The sequence below is a fragment of the Molossus molossus genome, unplaced genomic scaffold, assembly GCF_014108415.1.
Source record: "Molossus molossus isolate mMolMol1 unplaced genomic scaffold, mMolMol1.p scaffold_m16_p_20, whole genome shotgun sequence".
Taxonomy (NCBI): Eukaryota; Metazoa; Chordata; class Mammalia; order Chiroptera; family Molossidae; genus Molossus; species Molossus molossus.
This window is the reverse complement of record NW_023425356.1, coordinates 4453985-4469040: the sequence shown is the minus strand read 5'-3', so window position 1 is coordinate 4469040 and position 15056 is coordinate 4453985. Positions and strand designations below refer to the sequence as shown.

General features: G+C 43.2%; 1 protein-coding gene across 1 annotated transcript in view; it reads left to right on the top strand.

Moving 5' to 3' along the window:
• The first annotated feature begins 2016 nt into the window (after positions 1 to 2016).
• The window catches only part of DBT (dihydrolipoamide branched chain transacylase E2), a 28322-nt gene continuing 15282 nt past the window's right edge, over positions 2017 to 15056 (top strand). Inside the window, exons 1-5 of the mRNA XM_036273661.1 lie at positions 2017 to 2077; positions 3306 to 3429; positions 7404 to 7479; positions 8579 to 8760; positions 11579 to 11700. Coding sequence (XP_036129554.1) covers positions 2027 to 2077; positions 3306 to 3429; positions 7404 to 7479; positions 8579 to 8760; positions 11579 to 11700 — 555 coding nt within the window. The 5' untranslated portion in view covers positions 2017 to 2026. The remainder of the gene's footprint in view (positions 2078 to 3305; positions 3430 to 7403; positions 7480 to 8578; positions 8761 to 11578; positions 11701 to 15056) is intronic.

Sequence of the window (15056 nt, the reverse complement as noted above, 5' to 3'; positions counted from 1 at the left end):
CAATGACCTTCACCAGCGCAGGAAAGGTTCTCTTTCTTAAATTGGGTGGTGGGTTTAGGATATTTGTTATGTGACTTATCTATATGTTATATTATTCTTCTGTATGTATATGACACAATTTTAACATCATTATTGGTGTACATATACCATAAAGTTCACCTGTTCTAAGTGTACAAATAAGTACTTGTTAGAAATTCACAGTTATGCAATTATGACCACAGCCTGGTAATAGGAAATTTCATCACCACAAAAAACTCTCTTGCTCCTTGGCAGTCATTCCCCATTTCCATTTGGGCCCCAGGCAACCACTGATCTGCTTTCTTGTCTCGGTAGATTTGCCTTCTCTGGACAGTTCATATAAATGCAATCATGCAATATGTGACCTTTTGGATCTGGCTTCTGCGACTTAGCATAACATTTTGGAGGATGTGGCTCAGTTGGTTGAACAACGGTCCCAAGCACCAAAAGATCCCCCGCTGGATTTTCAGTCAGGGCACATGCCCAGTAGGGGTCGTACAGCAGGCAGCCAATCCTTGTTTCTCTTAACATTGATTGATGTTTCTCTCTCCCTCTCCCTTCTTCTCTCTCTAAAATCAGTAAAAAAATATTTTTAAATTGAGGTTCATGCATGTTAAAGCATGTATCAGTAATTTTTATTAACTAAAAAAGTTTCTTTTGAGTGGAAGGAATAACTAGTGAGTAGGTGGCATGTTTCTTGATTTTGGAAAGACAAGGAAACAAAATACCGAATTTAGAAGCAATAATCCATTGACGTAAAAGAGGTTAAAATAAAGATAATAAACTAGATATTTTCTTGGGAGAAGGTAGAGTTGAAGGGATCATTAAGAAAAAAGGTGGCATAGGAACCTTAGGAAGAAAAATAATTAACATCAAAGACATTCCATCTTTTTATATAAACACTTGTATGTAGTATTATAAAATACATTAACAGTGCTTTTAAAATGTTTTGCTAGAGGGAAAGTTAAAAAATTAGTTTTTATAAGATTGTCTTATAAAGGTAATGGATTTATTGCTTACAGTTGTCTGTGTATGTGTATTTGTGTGTGTGAAATACACTGAAAGGTAAATAAGGCAAAAAAGAAGGGTAAGTTTGGATAATATTAGTGAATCTATAAAATACTTGAGATTTTGTTTCACAGCCACTAATCTTCAATATTGAGGATTTATAATGTTTTCTTTGTTCTTTTTCTTTCTTTCTTTCTTTTTCTCCATAATTCTTTAGATATCTGTGCAGATTTTCATTCCCCCCATAGAGGCAAAAACAGACAAATGTTATCCTGGGAATTGACTATGCAAGCTCTAATCTTACCTTTACTGGTTCTAAATTTGACATTTCTCCAAGAGGCAAATAAATCAAGTTTATATGTCTGTGACATATATTGCATGTGCTGGGCAGCTGCATCGGACAATACTCTCTAAGAAGGAAAGAACACGTTGATAACGTGTTTATTTTAGACATTAGGGTAACCTCGTTCATCTTCTATGAAAAAAATTGAAAAGCCAATTCAAATCGTCAAAAACATTCATTCGATGGGAGTAAGAAATGCCAGTCATCCGGATATATTTCAGTGTAGACTTGTGACTCAACCGGTGGTTCGGAGCTTTACACTAAGTACGTAATTAAGGCAGTTACAATACTAGCTGAAGACAGCAGGTATTTTCCTACACATCCTCAGGTCTTACATCACATAACTTTCCAGGTAAGTGCCTTTCCTTTGTGTTCCCTTAACACTATTTCGCCCATTGCATGGACTACAAGGACAATCTTTGGTGCACTTTGTCCCCGAAATTAAATTGGGCTGCCCTCCTTCCATTTGTTCCCCGTCTTTCGGCTTTTTACCTCCCGTTGGTAAAACGGCCCCGCCCCCTTTCTCATTGGCTGGCCGGTGGGCAGCTCCTTCGCTCTCATTGGCCGCTCAGGGGAGGTGCGTTTTCCGGTTCCCAATAGGTGGCCTGGCAGAGGCCACGCCCCCAACCGCGGAGCAGCTGCGGTTTCCGGAGTAAGATGGCTGCAGTGCGTGTGTTGCGGACCTGGAGCCGGAGTGTCGGGCGGCTGGTAAGCAGGTTGGGGGCCGGTCTGAGGTCGGGAAGGAGTGATTAGTATGCAGTCGTGTGGGAGAGGTGTGCTAGTTTGTCCTCCGAGTGTCACGCTTACCCGGCATGCGTGATGGAGAGGTGGAGGGACATATGCAAAGCAAAGGGCAAAGAAGGTGGCGAGCAGACCGCTGTGGAGACCCACCCCCGCCCCATTCTGGGCGCGCTCCTGGCGTGATTCGGTCGCCCTCCCGCTTCTTCTACACCCCGAGGCCCAGCAGGCCTTTCATTGAGCAGCATCTGGGTGCCGGGCAGTGTGATAGGCAATGGGGACACGAAGGTATACATTCATTCAGCATTTATGGAGCACCCGCTTGGGTGCTCGAGCCTTGCCTTCAAGGAACTTACTGTCTGGAGGAAGAGACCCTTGGAGCAAAGCAGAAGTGCCCCGAGCAGCTGAGACGCTTGCTCCAGCTTAGTCCCTTGGGCGTGTACTTGTCTTCCACGTCTGCACCAATATCTTTCCAACCTTTTTCTCACCAGAGCTACTACTCACCACCATCTCCCCTGCAGTTCCCCACTTTCACAGTCTTTTAGCACAAAACAGTTAACATCCCGTAATCAGTGTTTCATCTGATTTGTATAGCGTTTTTTACCCCTTGGTTCCCTTCTTCCCTAGATCTTTCGACAGTGGTCCACCCCTAATCTTACAAAGCCTTTCAAGAGCCTGCTATGTACCAGGTATTGTGCTAGGCATTGAGGATGCAAATGTGAATGACACGATCCCTGCCTGCCCAGAAGTTAATTACAGCCTTGTGGTTGAAGACAGAGAGAGAGATAGACATTAGACAAGCCATTACAGCACAGCATAAGTCATACAGCTAGAGAAACACATAGGGGTCTTGAGGTTCAGACTGGCATTCCAAGAGGATACTGTTTAAATTGAATTTGTAAGAGGAGTAAGAAGTAACCAGGAGAAGAAAGTTGTCCTCCGCAGCACCTTACTAGGTACTGGCCTCCCTTCTTTGAGAGTTCTCCGTCCTTGGCTTCTCTAACACCAGCTTCCTGATATTCTTCTTCCTGTCACTGATGTGAGGTATTCTGATTTGGGTCCAGATAATTTCATATGTTTATACAGTGATAATGATCATTCTATTTTTAGAACACACTTGAAATTCAGTGTATACTTACAGAGATAAGCCATTAAGATCACTTATCAAAGCTTTTACTTTTGGTTTTCTCATCTCTAGGTTTGTGTTCGCTACTTTCAAACATGTAATAATGTTCATGCTTTGAAGCCAAAATATGTGTGTTTCTTTGGTTATCCTTCATTTAAGTATAGTTATCCACATCGACTGCTGAAAACAACTGCCAGTGAGTATTGTCAAAATAGCCGAGTATAATCAAAATAATGTTTTGTCTTTTACTCAGTACTTTATTTGAAGTGATTGTAGATTTATCATAGTAAGAAAAAGTTGACCTTTATTTCTAGCCTGGCCCTCCTTGCTCTCCCAGCATTTATCCATTTCTTATTTTCTTTGCACCCTATCTATACCCCACTTCCCTTTCACACACTTTCCCTTGATACTTGTGTCATGGTAATGTTGGGAATAGTTGTTCTTTATCATCTTACTCATCTAAGGGCAATAATAGTCAGTATTGACCCGACTTTCTCAGTCATGGTAGATTTGACTTGATAGTTTGATATAATAATTTGTGCTCATGTACTCACTGTAGTATTGTTTATTGGAGGAGGACTTCACCTGTCCTGTTGGAATGATGGGGTGAAACCAGCCTGAGGTGCTCCTAAATAGAAAGTTCCCTAGCTTTTCCCATTTAAGTACCCCCCAACCCCCACTTTTTCTATCCTCTGTAAAGAACTTGAGGTTTTAGGTATTAGATTTGTAAGAACACGAAAACTGCCCTGGCTGGTTTGGCTCAGCGGTTGGAGCGTGGGCCTGCGGTACAGAGAGACCCGGGTTCGGTTCCCGCTAAGGGCACGTACCTCGGTTGCAGTTTGTCCCCGGCCCTGGTTGGTCGTGCGGGTGGCAGCTACTCGATGTGTCCCTTCACGTTGATGTTTCTCTCCCTCTCTCTTCCTCTCTCTCCCTCCCGCTCTATCTGAACAAAAAATGGAAAAATGTCCTCAGGTGAGGATAAAAAACAAAAAACAAAAAACACGAAAATTTTTTTTTTCCTGATGTTCTCTTTAGAAACCTGATAAAGAACCCTGGACTTCTGTTATATCATTAATCTTTTGCCAGATACTTGGCACCTTAGTCTGTGCTAGCAATGAAAAATAGGAGAATTCCAGGCAGATTATTCCTGAGATGAATCAGTCCTTCCATGCCTTTGACACCTCATCTTCCACAACACCCTATGATGTGTAACCCTATTTTCACCATTTATTTTTAAGATTTTTCTTTTCAAAAGTTGATCTTTGCTTAGAGAAAAAGAGAGGCCATTGAAGCTCCAGTGTGTAAGCAGTTATCATGAGCTCTAGGTTCATGGTCTGCCAGTTGCTAGCTGTGTAACTTTAAGCAAGTTATTTAATTTCACCCTGAAAATGGGAGTAATCATAGTATCTGACCCTTTGTATTGTGAGAATCAATTCATTCAACACAGATATTTATTGATCACCCACTGTGTGCCCTGGCAATGCTCTGTGAGCTTGGGATACATTCTCTTCTTTATTCCCAAACTTAGTAAATAGTTAAGCTGAAAACCTCGAGCCTGATTCCTGTCTCACGCCAAATTGATTGCAAGATCTATTCATTTTGCATCTCCTATGTTTCTTAAATCTGTCTTCTCCTTTTCAGACAGGTTTGAAAGTGTATAAATATATGAAGTTCCATACTTTAGCTTATTAACCTGCAGTAGCCTCCTAACTGCTTTCTCTGTCACCCCTTCCCCAACTTTATCCACCACACTCCTGCCAGAGAGAATTTTTTTCTAAATTTATAGACCTAAAGTTACAGATCTGAAATTGCAGATGGAACTCCCTATTAGTTCATTATTGCTGAATAAGAACCCTCCGCACAATTAAGAGGCTTAAGAAACTATGATTTTTATTTGTCAGGATTCTGGGCGTTGACCTGACTGTATTTGGCTAGAAGATCATCTGGACTGGAGGGTCCAAGATGGTCTCTCTCATCCTCTACCGGGTTAGATCAGCTACCTTGGAGGGGTGGGGGGGAGCATTCTAAGAAGGACAAAGGAGAAGCTGTGAGCTTGAGGTCCTTTGAGGCCTGGGTTCCAGAACTAACACACTTTCACTTCTATATTCTATCAGTGAAAGCAAGTCACAGGCCAGCAGAGATTTAATTTAAGGAGTGGTGCATTAGACTACCTCTAATGGGTGCAGCTGCAAAGAGTTCATGACCATGTTTATTTACCACTGGCACCTGGTTACCTTTAGGGTAAATTCCAAACACCTCACTCACATCAGCATGGCACACACTTTTTAAGTCTGGGCTGATTTCTCCCACATAGCCCGGCTCCAGCCACGTGGAACTGTTTACCGTTCCCAAACCATGCTGCATACTGTCATTCCCCCACGCTTGCACCGCTGTTTGGCACATGCTGCTCCTTGCGTAATCTTGCTTTGTACAGAGGTGTCACTATGTGCTTACTTGTCACTTTCTAGTTACTTAGGTTGGTTTATAGTTAGTTCTTTATTGTAACTCCACTGATCTCTATGTACCTCTCTATGTCCATAAGCAAGAAAGTCTTAAAACTAGACTTACTGGCCCTGGCCGGTTTGGCTCAGCGGTTGGAATATTGGCCTGCGGACCAGAGTCCCAGGTTTGGTTCGCGCTAGGGCCACGTACCAGAAAAAAACTAGAATTACTGGCTCAAAGTTATGAAATTTTGTTTCAAGGCGTCTGACACTTAGCACTAAACTTCTTATTTCAGTCCTCACCTGAGGATATTTTTCTATTTATCTTCAGATAGAGTGGCAGGGAGGGAGAGAAAGAGAGAAATATCAATGTGAGAGAGACACACTGACTGGTTGCCTCCCACATGACCCCGACCAGGGCCAGGGCAAACCGCAACCAAGGTGCTTGCCCTTGACCATAATCGAACCCGAGACTCATTGGTTCATGGGCTGACACTCTACTGCCGAGCCAAACCGCCAGGGCGACACTGAACTGTTTCTCAGAAGGGTTCCAGTTGATACTATGAGCAGCAGGCTGTGAGAGGGCATACTTACTAGAACAGGAACGAGGGTCCTAAGATGTCCATTACGAAAGATACAGTTTGGATTTCTTTACTACTAACTTATCTCCTCATATTTACTAAATAAAAACTTACTACCTTAATCAGCTTGTTTGTGTGTTTTATAAGCAATTTAATTATTAGCAGTCTAAAAATAGAGGCACACTCTTGAATCAGTGCAGAGCCATTTGTTAACCCAAAATACTTCCTTTCTTGGGAATAATTACCATAAAGTATCATTGGCATCCAAGTGTTATAAAAAGGGGATAGAAATTTGAAAAGGGGTAAAAAGTAGAAAGAAGAAAGAAAAGACTCAAATTTAATGATAAGCTGACAGAAGAACATAGTTGGGCAAATAAGAATTTTTCTTCAAGTTTTCTACACAGGGATCTGCTTGATATTTAGTCATTAAGAATGAGAGTATGGCCCTGGCCGGTTTGGCTCAGCGGTTAGAGCGTCCACCTGTGGTCCGGAGAGACCCGGGTTCGGTTCCTGCTAAGGGCATGTACCTCGGTTGCAGTTTGTCCCCGGCCCTGGTTGGTCGTGCGGGTGGCAGCCACTCCATGTGGCCCTTTCACGTCGATGTTTCCCTCTCTCTCTCTTCCTCTCTCTCCCTCCCACTCTGTCTGTACAAAAAATGGAAAAATGTCCTCGGATGAGGATAAAAAAAAAAAGAAAAAAAAGAATGAGAGTATGAAGTCAGACTGTAAAGTCAAAAAAGATCTAAAAGCAGGCTGTTGATGGTTATTACAATTTTATAACATGAAGCAAGGGGATCCAGTGGGGGTCTCCCTTAGTACCATTTCCTGTTTTATAGCCTGTTCATTATGAATGTTTCAAAATCTCCTTTGTCATAGGCCTTCTGTACCCTTGTAAAGAACATTATTTTGGAAGTTGGCAAACACAAGTTTTGTGGCTGTGGCAGTAGGTCTGTGTCATTGATTATTTAAATCTTTGACAATTATGAATGACAATCATGCTATTAAAAATTATGAAATGCTTTTAGGGGGAAGGGAGGTGGGTGGAGATGGAAGAGGGTGTAGGGAGGATAAATAGTAATGAAGTAAAGGAAAAGAAAGTTAGCAACACGTGACATGTTTAACGAGATAATTTCTCATTGGTCTTTGAAGGTCAACAGGGACAGATTGTTCAATTCAAACTCTCAGACATTGGAGAAGGCATTAGAGAAGTAACTGTGAAAGAATGGTAAGTTATTTTGAAAGAAACTTTAAATCAATCTTAAAATAATGAGAGTAAAAAGAAGTAGGACTCTGTTTAAATGGAAAAGCATCTTTCTGTTACATACAGTGTTTTTTTCAAGCAGTAGATAAAAGTAATATGTGTTGTCGATATGCTGGTGACACAGTTCATTATCCATCGCGGCCTGTTATTCCATGTTATTTATTAAGGATCATTTTTTCCTCTTTTTAAAAACTGCTTTCACTGCCCCCCCTCCCCCCTTCAGCTAAAAAAGAGAAAGGAACCTCTGAGAGATGACGTCTATCAGTGTACTAGTTGCTTTTCTGGAGAAGCAGAATCCCAGAGGCCTTTGTTCTATTCTGGAAGTGAAAACCCACCCCCAGCAGTGCTTTTAGCCTCATTTCCATGTCACGGGTAACAGGTTATTATGGACTGAGAATTGGTTAAGAAGGAAGACAAGGGATAAGAAAGACTGAGCAATAATTATGTTAATTTATGGCAATAAGTCAGAAATGTGCTAGACACATCAAGAATGGTGTTAGAATAGAAATTGTTTGTAGTATTTGAGGTTTGTCCCATTCCTGCTGTTTGGTAAAGCATACCTCAAATGATTGCAGGACAAAGGAATCCATATTCAAGGACAGACTAAAGTAATTCTAGAAAGAAAGATGGAGAACTCAAACCAAAAGTCGTGAAATTACAAAGGATGTGTATGGGGATATTAGTTTTTCACTCTAATTCTAGAAATAACAGGTATCCCTTAAAGTTTGATACAGGCTACTATAAGACAATGAAAGAAAGAAAACACATTTAAACAACTTTTTTATAACTTTTTCCAAGGAGTGGGTGGAGCAGAAAACCTGAAAGTTTAATTAAATTTTTAGATTACAGAATTTATGAATGATTTTTTAAATTTTGGAATTAGAGATACACCAAGAGATTCTGGAAGCCATTATAGTCTTTTCTGGAACATTTTTTGGTGCCCTATCTGGGACTACACTGGACTAAATGGACACTGACCTAATTCAGTGTGGCATTTACATTGTAGGATAAGGTGTACTTATCATTGGTTCTGTAGCAGGGTCTTACATCTTTTTTCTTGTAGGTTTGTGAAAGAAGGAGATACAGTGTCTCAGTTTGATAGCATCTGTGAAGTTCAAAGTGATAAAGCTTCTGTTACCATCACCAGTCGTTACGATGGAGTCATTAAAAAACTGTATTATAATATAGAGGATACCGCCTATGTGGGGAAGCCATTAGTAGACATAGAAACAGAAGCTTTAAAAGGTAATGTAAATGTACTTCTCTATTTGCCAAATTGATCACTACCATCCTTTGGTCATTGGTCAAAGTGATGTTTACCTTTACTAACTTACAGGAAATCAGGAAAATAGAAAAGATCCTTTGTGGTGCATGATTATCTTTTGACCAGTTACCATGGTAAAAACATGGACAGTAATAATTATTTGGTGGCCAAGCTTTTGGAAACCATAGTGTTCACAGAAGCAACAAGCCCTCTTGGGAATTAAAGATAATAACAGAAGTTGTAGTATGCGTAATGGGATGGTTCTGTTTGCCATGGGCACAAAAACCAAAAAGCACTCTCGTGGTGATGGTTATGAAAGTCAGAGGAGTAAAGAGAAGTAGAAGAGAAAAGAAGGAAAATAAGAATGAAAGTGAAGAGACCAGCAGTTGGAAGAAAGAGCAGACCTTGGAACTTTTAAGCAGTGCGTGTCCTGACAAAGGAAATTGGTCATGAGAACATTACAAGAAAACTAAAGCGGGGCTGTTCCGGTGGGAGCAAACAGCTCTGACGTTGGACCTGGGGTGGGGGTGGCGAGAAGTCCTGAGATGCAGCCCTCAGCCAGCCATCTGTAGGAAATGCAGAGGTTAAACATTTCTGCAGTGTGATCAGAAGTGAATCGTGGAGGCTCCACAGTCTGTGCAATAACAGAATCTCACTTCACAATCTATCAAATGTTTCACACTTATTATTATTGTTTTAATCCTTACATGTGAGTATTTCAGTTGAACAGATGAAGAAACGAAACCTAGAAAGGCTGGGCCTTCGCCTAGTGGCAGTGACAGAGCCATATGCAGACTTGGAGGTCCTGAGTCTTGATCTACCACGACCAGCCACCTCCAAAAGCTGCAAGATAGCTTATTGAAGCCTTTCTGTTATTTATTTAATTTCTGTTACAAAAGCCCAATGTGCATTTGAGAAAGTTATAAAATATGGAAAAAAGAAAATGAAAACATATTCCTGGCTACTTGGAAATCACCACTTTTTTTTTTTTATCCTCACCCGAGGATATTTTTCCATTTTTTGTACAGATAGAGTGGGAGGGAGAGAGAGGAAGGGAGAGAGAGAGAGAAACATCGACGTGAAGGGACACATCGAGTGGCTGCCGCCTGCACGACCAACCAGGGCCGGGGACAAACTGCAACCAAAGTACGTGCCCTTAGCGGGAACCGAACCCGGGTCTCTCCGGACCGCAGGCCGACGCTCTAACCACTGAGCCAAACTGGCCAGGGCGGAAATCACCACTTTTAACACATCAGTGTATGTCTTTCCAGACAGTTTTCTCACAGAATTATTCCTTGAACTATAGGAGTTGGAGTCCAGCTTATTTGACCATAAAGAAAATTTACTAGGGCCGTGAAGTAATTCTCCATCTATGCTCTGAGTTCTTAACTGAGACCCCAGTAATAAAAGACAGATCAACAAGAGGAAAATAAGTTAATTAATATGTACAACTCGTGTGTATGTGAGGCAGGCAGGGAAAAGGAACTCCAGGAGCAGGTTTAGGATTGGGGCTTAATAATCAACGTAATAGGTACAGGGGCTGGGGGAAATGCAAACCCCTTAGGGGACAGTAAGTGATGTTTAGGAAACATACTGGGTATTTGCTTAGAATTGAATGTCAAAGCATGCTGATTTTCCGAGGTTTGAGCTCAGAGTCACTAATTCCCACAGGGATTCTGTCACACTGAGTTCATTTCCTAGCATCAGACTTTGACAATTAAATGCTTTCAAAAACTTTTTTTTTTGGTTGCAAAAATCCATGCTAACCGCCTGAGATGGGTTTCTTGTGTCCGTATTCTAAAGTTAGAGACAACCAGTTCTAATTAGCATGGAGAGGAAGTCTCTAGTGTTCCTTAAGCCATGTGCAAAGAAGGAAACATTTAAATGCTGTGATCTTAGATTTGTCACAGATTTGACATGATTCTTTCATGTGAATTACCTCATGTTTGATCCTTATTTCATGCTGCTTATAAATATAAATGAGAATTTTATTAGGAAAGTATTTAAAATACATGTGAAATTTACAGAAGAAGCTCTCTCTTTTTTTTAATCCTCACCCAAGGATATTTTCTGTTTATCTTCAGATAGAGTGGGAGGGAAGGAGGGAGAGACAGAGAGAAAAAAACATCAATGTGAGAGGGACACATCAACTGGTTGCCCCCTGCACGACCCCAACCAGGGCTGGAGATGAACCGCAATGGAAGTACATGCCCTTGACCAGAATCGAACCCGAGACTCATTGGTCCACCGGTTGATGATGTAACCACTGAGCCAAACCGGCCAGGGCAGAAGCTCTCAGTTTTTAACTGGTAGCTGGCTACATGATTTTAACACAAATGAAGTAAACACCAGGTAATAATAGTCATTAAACAATACCAGATACCCGTACCTGCCCTCCCCCCCCCACAGTCTCTCTCTCTCTCTCTGCCTGTTTGTTTTTCCATTCTGAAGTAGCCCAACTATTATACTTTTTGACTATAAAGATTAAGTTTGCTCAGTGGTTAGAGCGTCGGCCTGCAGGCCAGAGAGTCGTGGGTTCAGTTCCCGCTAAGGGCATGTACCTCGATTGCAGTTTGTTCCCGGCCCTGGTTGGGGTCATGTGGGTGGCAGCCACTCGATGTGTTTCTCTCACATCTGTGTTTCTCTCCCCCTCCCACTCTATCTCAAGATAAAAATGCAAAAATGTCCTCGGGTGAGGATAAAAAAAAAAATTAAGTTAAATTTATATGTTATATACCACTAAGCTTGTTGGGTTTTTTTGGTTCTCAACTAAACAGTAAACACTTACCTTGTTACCAGATTCAGAGGAAGATGTGGTTGAGACGCCTGCCGTGTCCCATGAGGAGCACACTCACCAGGAGATAAAAGGCCAGAAGACACTGGCCACCCCGGCAGTTCGCCGCCTGGCAATGGAAAACAATGTACGTTTTCTTAACATGTAAACGTGAGATCACATAGAAAGTATATGTTTGCATTTGAAAAATTAGCCAACTATCTCATGATGGGGTGGCTCAAGTTGGGATTAAAGACAATATGAGAATGTCTGTTACTGAAAAGTGAAAAATGAGAAAAGCATCGTGAACTTATTACTTCTGTTGATTGAGGATGTGACTTTATCATTCTTTCTTAGAGCCTGAGAACTGGCAGGGCCACCATGTATGGCGCGCTTATAAATAGAAGGTCTGAGCCGGCTGGAGAGCACGGCCACCACGCGAGGCCAGTGTAGAGCAAAGTGGCTTTACTGCAGGCGCCTGGGTGCAGGCGGCTGAGCTGAGAAGGGGTCAGCCTCAAAGTAGGGTTGGGGTGTTGGTTATATACCCTACTTTGAGCTTCCGGCAGTTCCTGCTGATGTACTTTATCTGGCCCGTTGTCCACCTTGCAGAAGGGTTGGTCTGGTATCTCGTCTGGCATCTGCTGGGTTATCCATCGCCTTGCTGATAATCCAGATAAACTTTATCCGGACTCAACAGAAGGCTGAGCCAAAGTCATGCAAGCAACACAATTTCCAGTTTCTGCCTTTTGCAAACTTTTACCTTTACCCTTTAAAACATTACTGACCCTTTCATTTCCATCTTATAATGATGATAAAAAGGAAAAAGGGGTGAAGTTTCTCTTTGTCTGCTTCCTGCAGGTGTGGGGTCGTCGTGGACCCCTAAAAAGAATGTGTTAGAGAACTTCCTGGGGAATGGGGCCATAGGGTCCTTTTACCTGTGCTGGAACAAATTGTCCAACTGTCCGGTTGACTGAAATTTGCAGTCAGTTTTGTATAAACCTAGTAATCAGGCGCAAGAGGCAGGGTCCAACAAGCAATAATAAGGAGGCTAATACTTGGGGCCCTATGAAGGGGAGTAGCCAGGTTAGTGTAGGCAAGGCTGCCTCTATACTTGTCCAGATAGACTGAGCTAAGGATCCTGACTGAATTCCTTTAGCCACTGGGCATTGTCTAGATTTCGTTGTGTCCTCTCCTCAACCTGTCCAGTTGAGTTAACAGAAGCAACAAGATGTATTTGCTATCATGCATACGCCCCCTTCTTTAGCTAGTAAATAATCTAGTGCAATGCAATTATCTATTACCAGGCAGGCAAGAGAGGCGAGGGATTTTGAAAGAAGCTTGAAAGTTTCACCTGTATCTCTACCTATATTTGCCATGGTGGCAGTTACATTTTTTGCTGTCATGGCATCATAAGTAATTCCTCCCACGAGGCCGCAGTGGTGATTGCAGCTGTGACTCTTGCTATGAGGAGTCCGACTCCCCTTTTTGCCCTGTGATGGCTTCCGGGCTCAGGGCTTGATGAGGTTGAATTATGGATGAAGAAATGGATTAAGGCATTGGCTGGGGTGACATGTTGTACTGCCCATTAGCCACCCTGTTTTTCTGGGTTTGGGCATTGAATAGCAATTCCTCCCCTGGGGGCCAAAATGTTTAATGCACCTAAAATCATCATTCCCACTGGTAGGCAAAGCAGCCCAGTCCCATTTGGGCCTCGGGAGGTGTTTGATAGACTCATAGTAAGGCTCGAATGATTAAACCATGAAAGAGGGAGATGAGGGCTAGTGCCACCACAGAATTACACCCTGGAGAGCGAATAATTTCCCTGGGATGATTTTTTTGGTATTGCATCAAGTCCCTTGAGCTTGCACATATAAACTCCAACTGCAGGGGTTAGACACATCATGAATCGTGAGATTACAGGTACCCCTCGTAAGGTTATAGTGAGAAATATTATACGTGGTGCCTGCTTTCATGGTGTGTATTCAAACAGAATCAAGATCAAGGGAGCGTTTGCCCTTCTGCTCCCTGAGCTCGCCTTAGGACACCTGCATTATTGATTGACGGGTGTACCGTCCCAGTTAAACTCCCCACCTAGTACTGTCCCCAGAGCAGGTGACACCCAGCCTGCGCAGCCTAGTGCATGGCACCGGAAGCGAGAGCCCCTCGGGGCTCTCCTCCACTCCCCTGCCTCACTGGGTCAGTGAAAAAATGGTAAGAGTAGTGGTATTTCACAGGAGGCCAGCAAGGCCTGCGGACCCCGCCCTGCCCTGCCCCCTCAAGGGGAAGGAGGGGCGCTGGGGGTTTATGTTAGGAGAGGAAGTAGATTCTTGGAGGGGGCAAAGTAAAGAATGAGAGTGGTTGGTGGCGAGAGAAGGAGGAAAGGTTAAAGTAGCATGGAGTTTAGATAGAATGTCCCACCCTAACAAGGGAGTGGAGATGCAAGGGACAGGCTAGTAATGCAAGAAAAGAGTGGAGAAGGATATAAGGGCTAAAGAACAAGTGAGTGTCTGGGTTGCAATATTTGGCCATCGATTCCTACAACTGAAACCCCAGAGTGTCGAAGAGGTCCCCTGAACTCAGGGAGGGCAGAGTAGGTTGCCCCGGTATCAATTAAAAATGAAATTGGCCTACCTGCTGCCATCAGAGTTACCCAAGGTTCGGAGTTCAAAATGACGGTCGGGGCGTCTTCAGCAGCAAGGCCAATCAGATCAAGGCCCGGATTGCCCAATCCACCAGCCCGAGGAAGGGATGAGGACCTGCTCTGCGCAGTCTGTCTGCAGTCCGGCTTCCAGTGGGCCCTCCACACTGAGGACATGGCTTAGGCGGGGGTTGGGGGTTGGGGCACTGCCTCACCCAGTGGCCAGTCTGATTGCACTTAAAGCTGGACCTGGGGGTCCGCTCTGTTGATCCTGGTGGGGCCCTTCTGTCCGCTGATGGAGGTTTGCTGACCCTTTTGATTAGTGGGGCTCTGATGGCAGAGGCAGGCATTTGGAATTCTGCTATTCTTTGCTGTTTAGCCTCTTCATCGTGATTATTGAATGCCCTAAAGGCTAGATTTAGAAGTTCCTGTTGAGGGGTTTGAGGGCCATCTTCCAGTTTTTGTAACTTTCTCCTAATGTCTGGGGCTGACTGAGAGATAAATCTTTGGTTTAGAATGAAGGTTCCTTCCGGGCTGGTGGGATCTAAGTCAGTGCATCTTCTCATGGCCTGTGTAAGGGGGACAGAAAGGCTGCAGGGTTTTCATTCATCTCCTGGGTTACTTCAGAGTAAAGGATTCTAGTCTTTTATTTATTTGGGACAAATCTGAGAGAGAGAAGGGGATGTGAACTCTGACAGTCCCTTCAACTCCCGCTGCTTCTCTCGGGGACATTCTAAAATGGGGGCCAAGGGAGGGGATGGATAGGGACCAGAGATGGTTCCCGATCGATCCTGTGTGCGAGGGAGTCATTTGCAGCGGTAGAGGAGTCGGAGCTGGAGTAGAAGGTTCAGGGTAGGGTGGGGGCC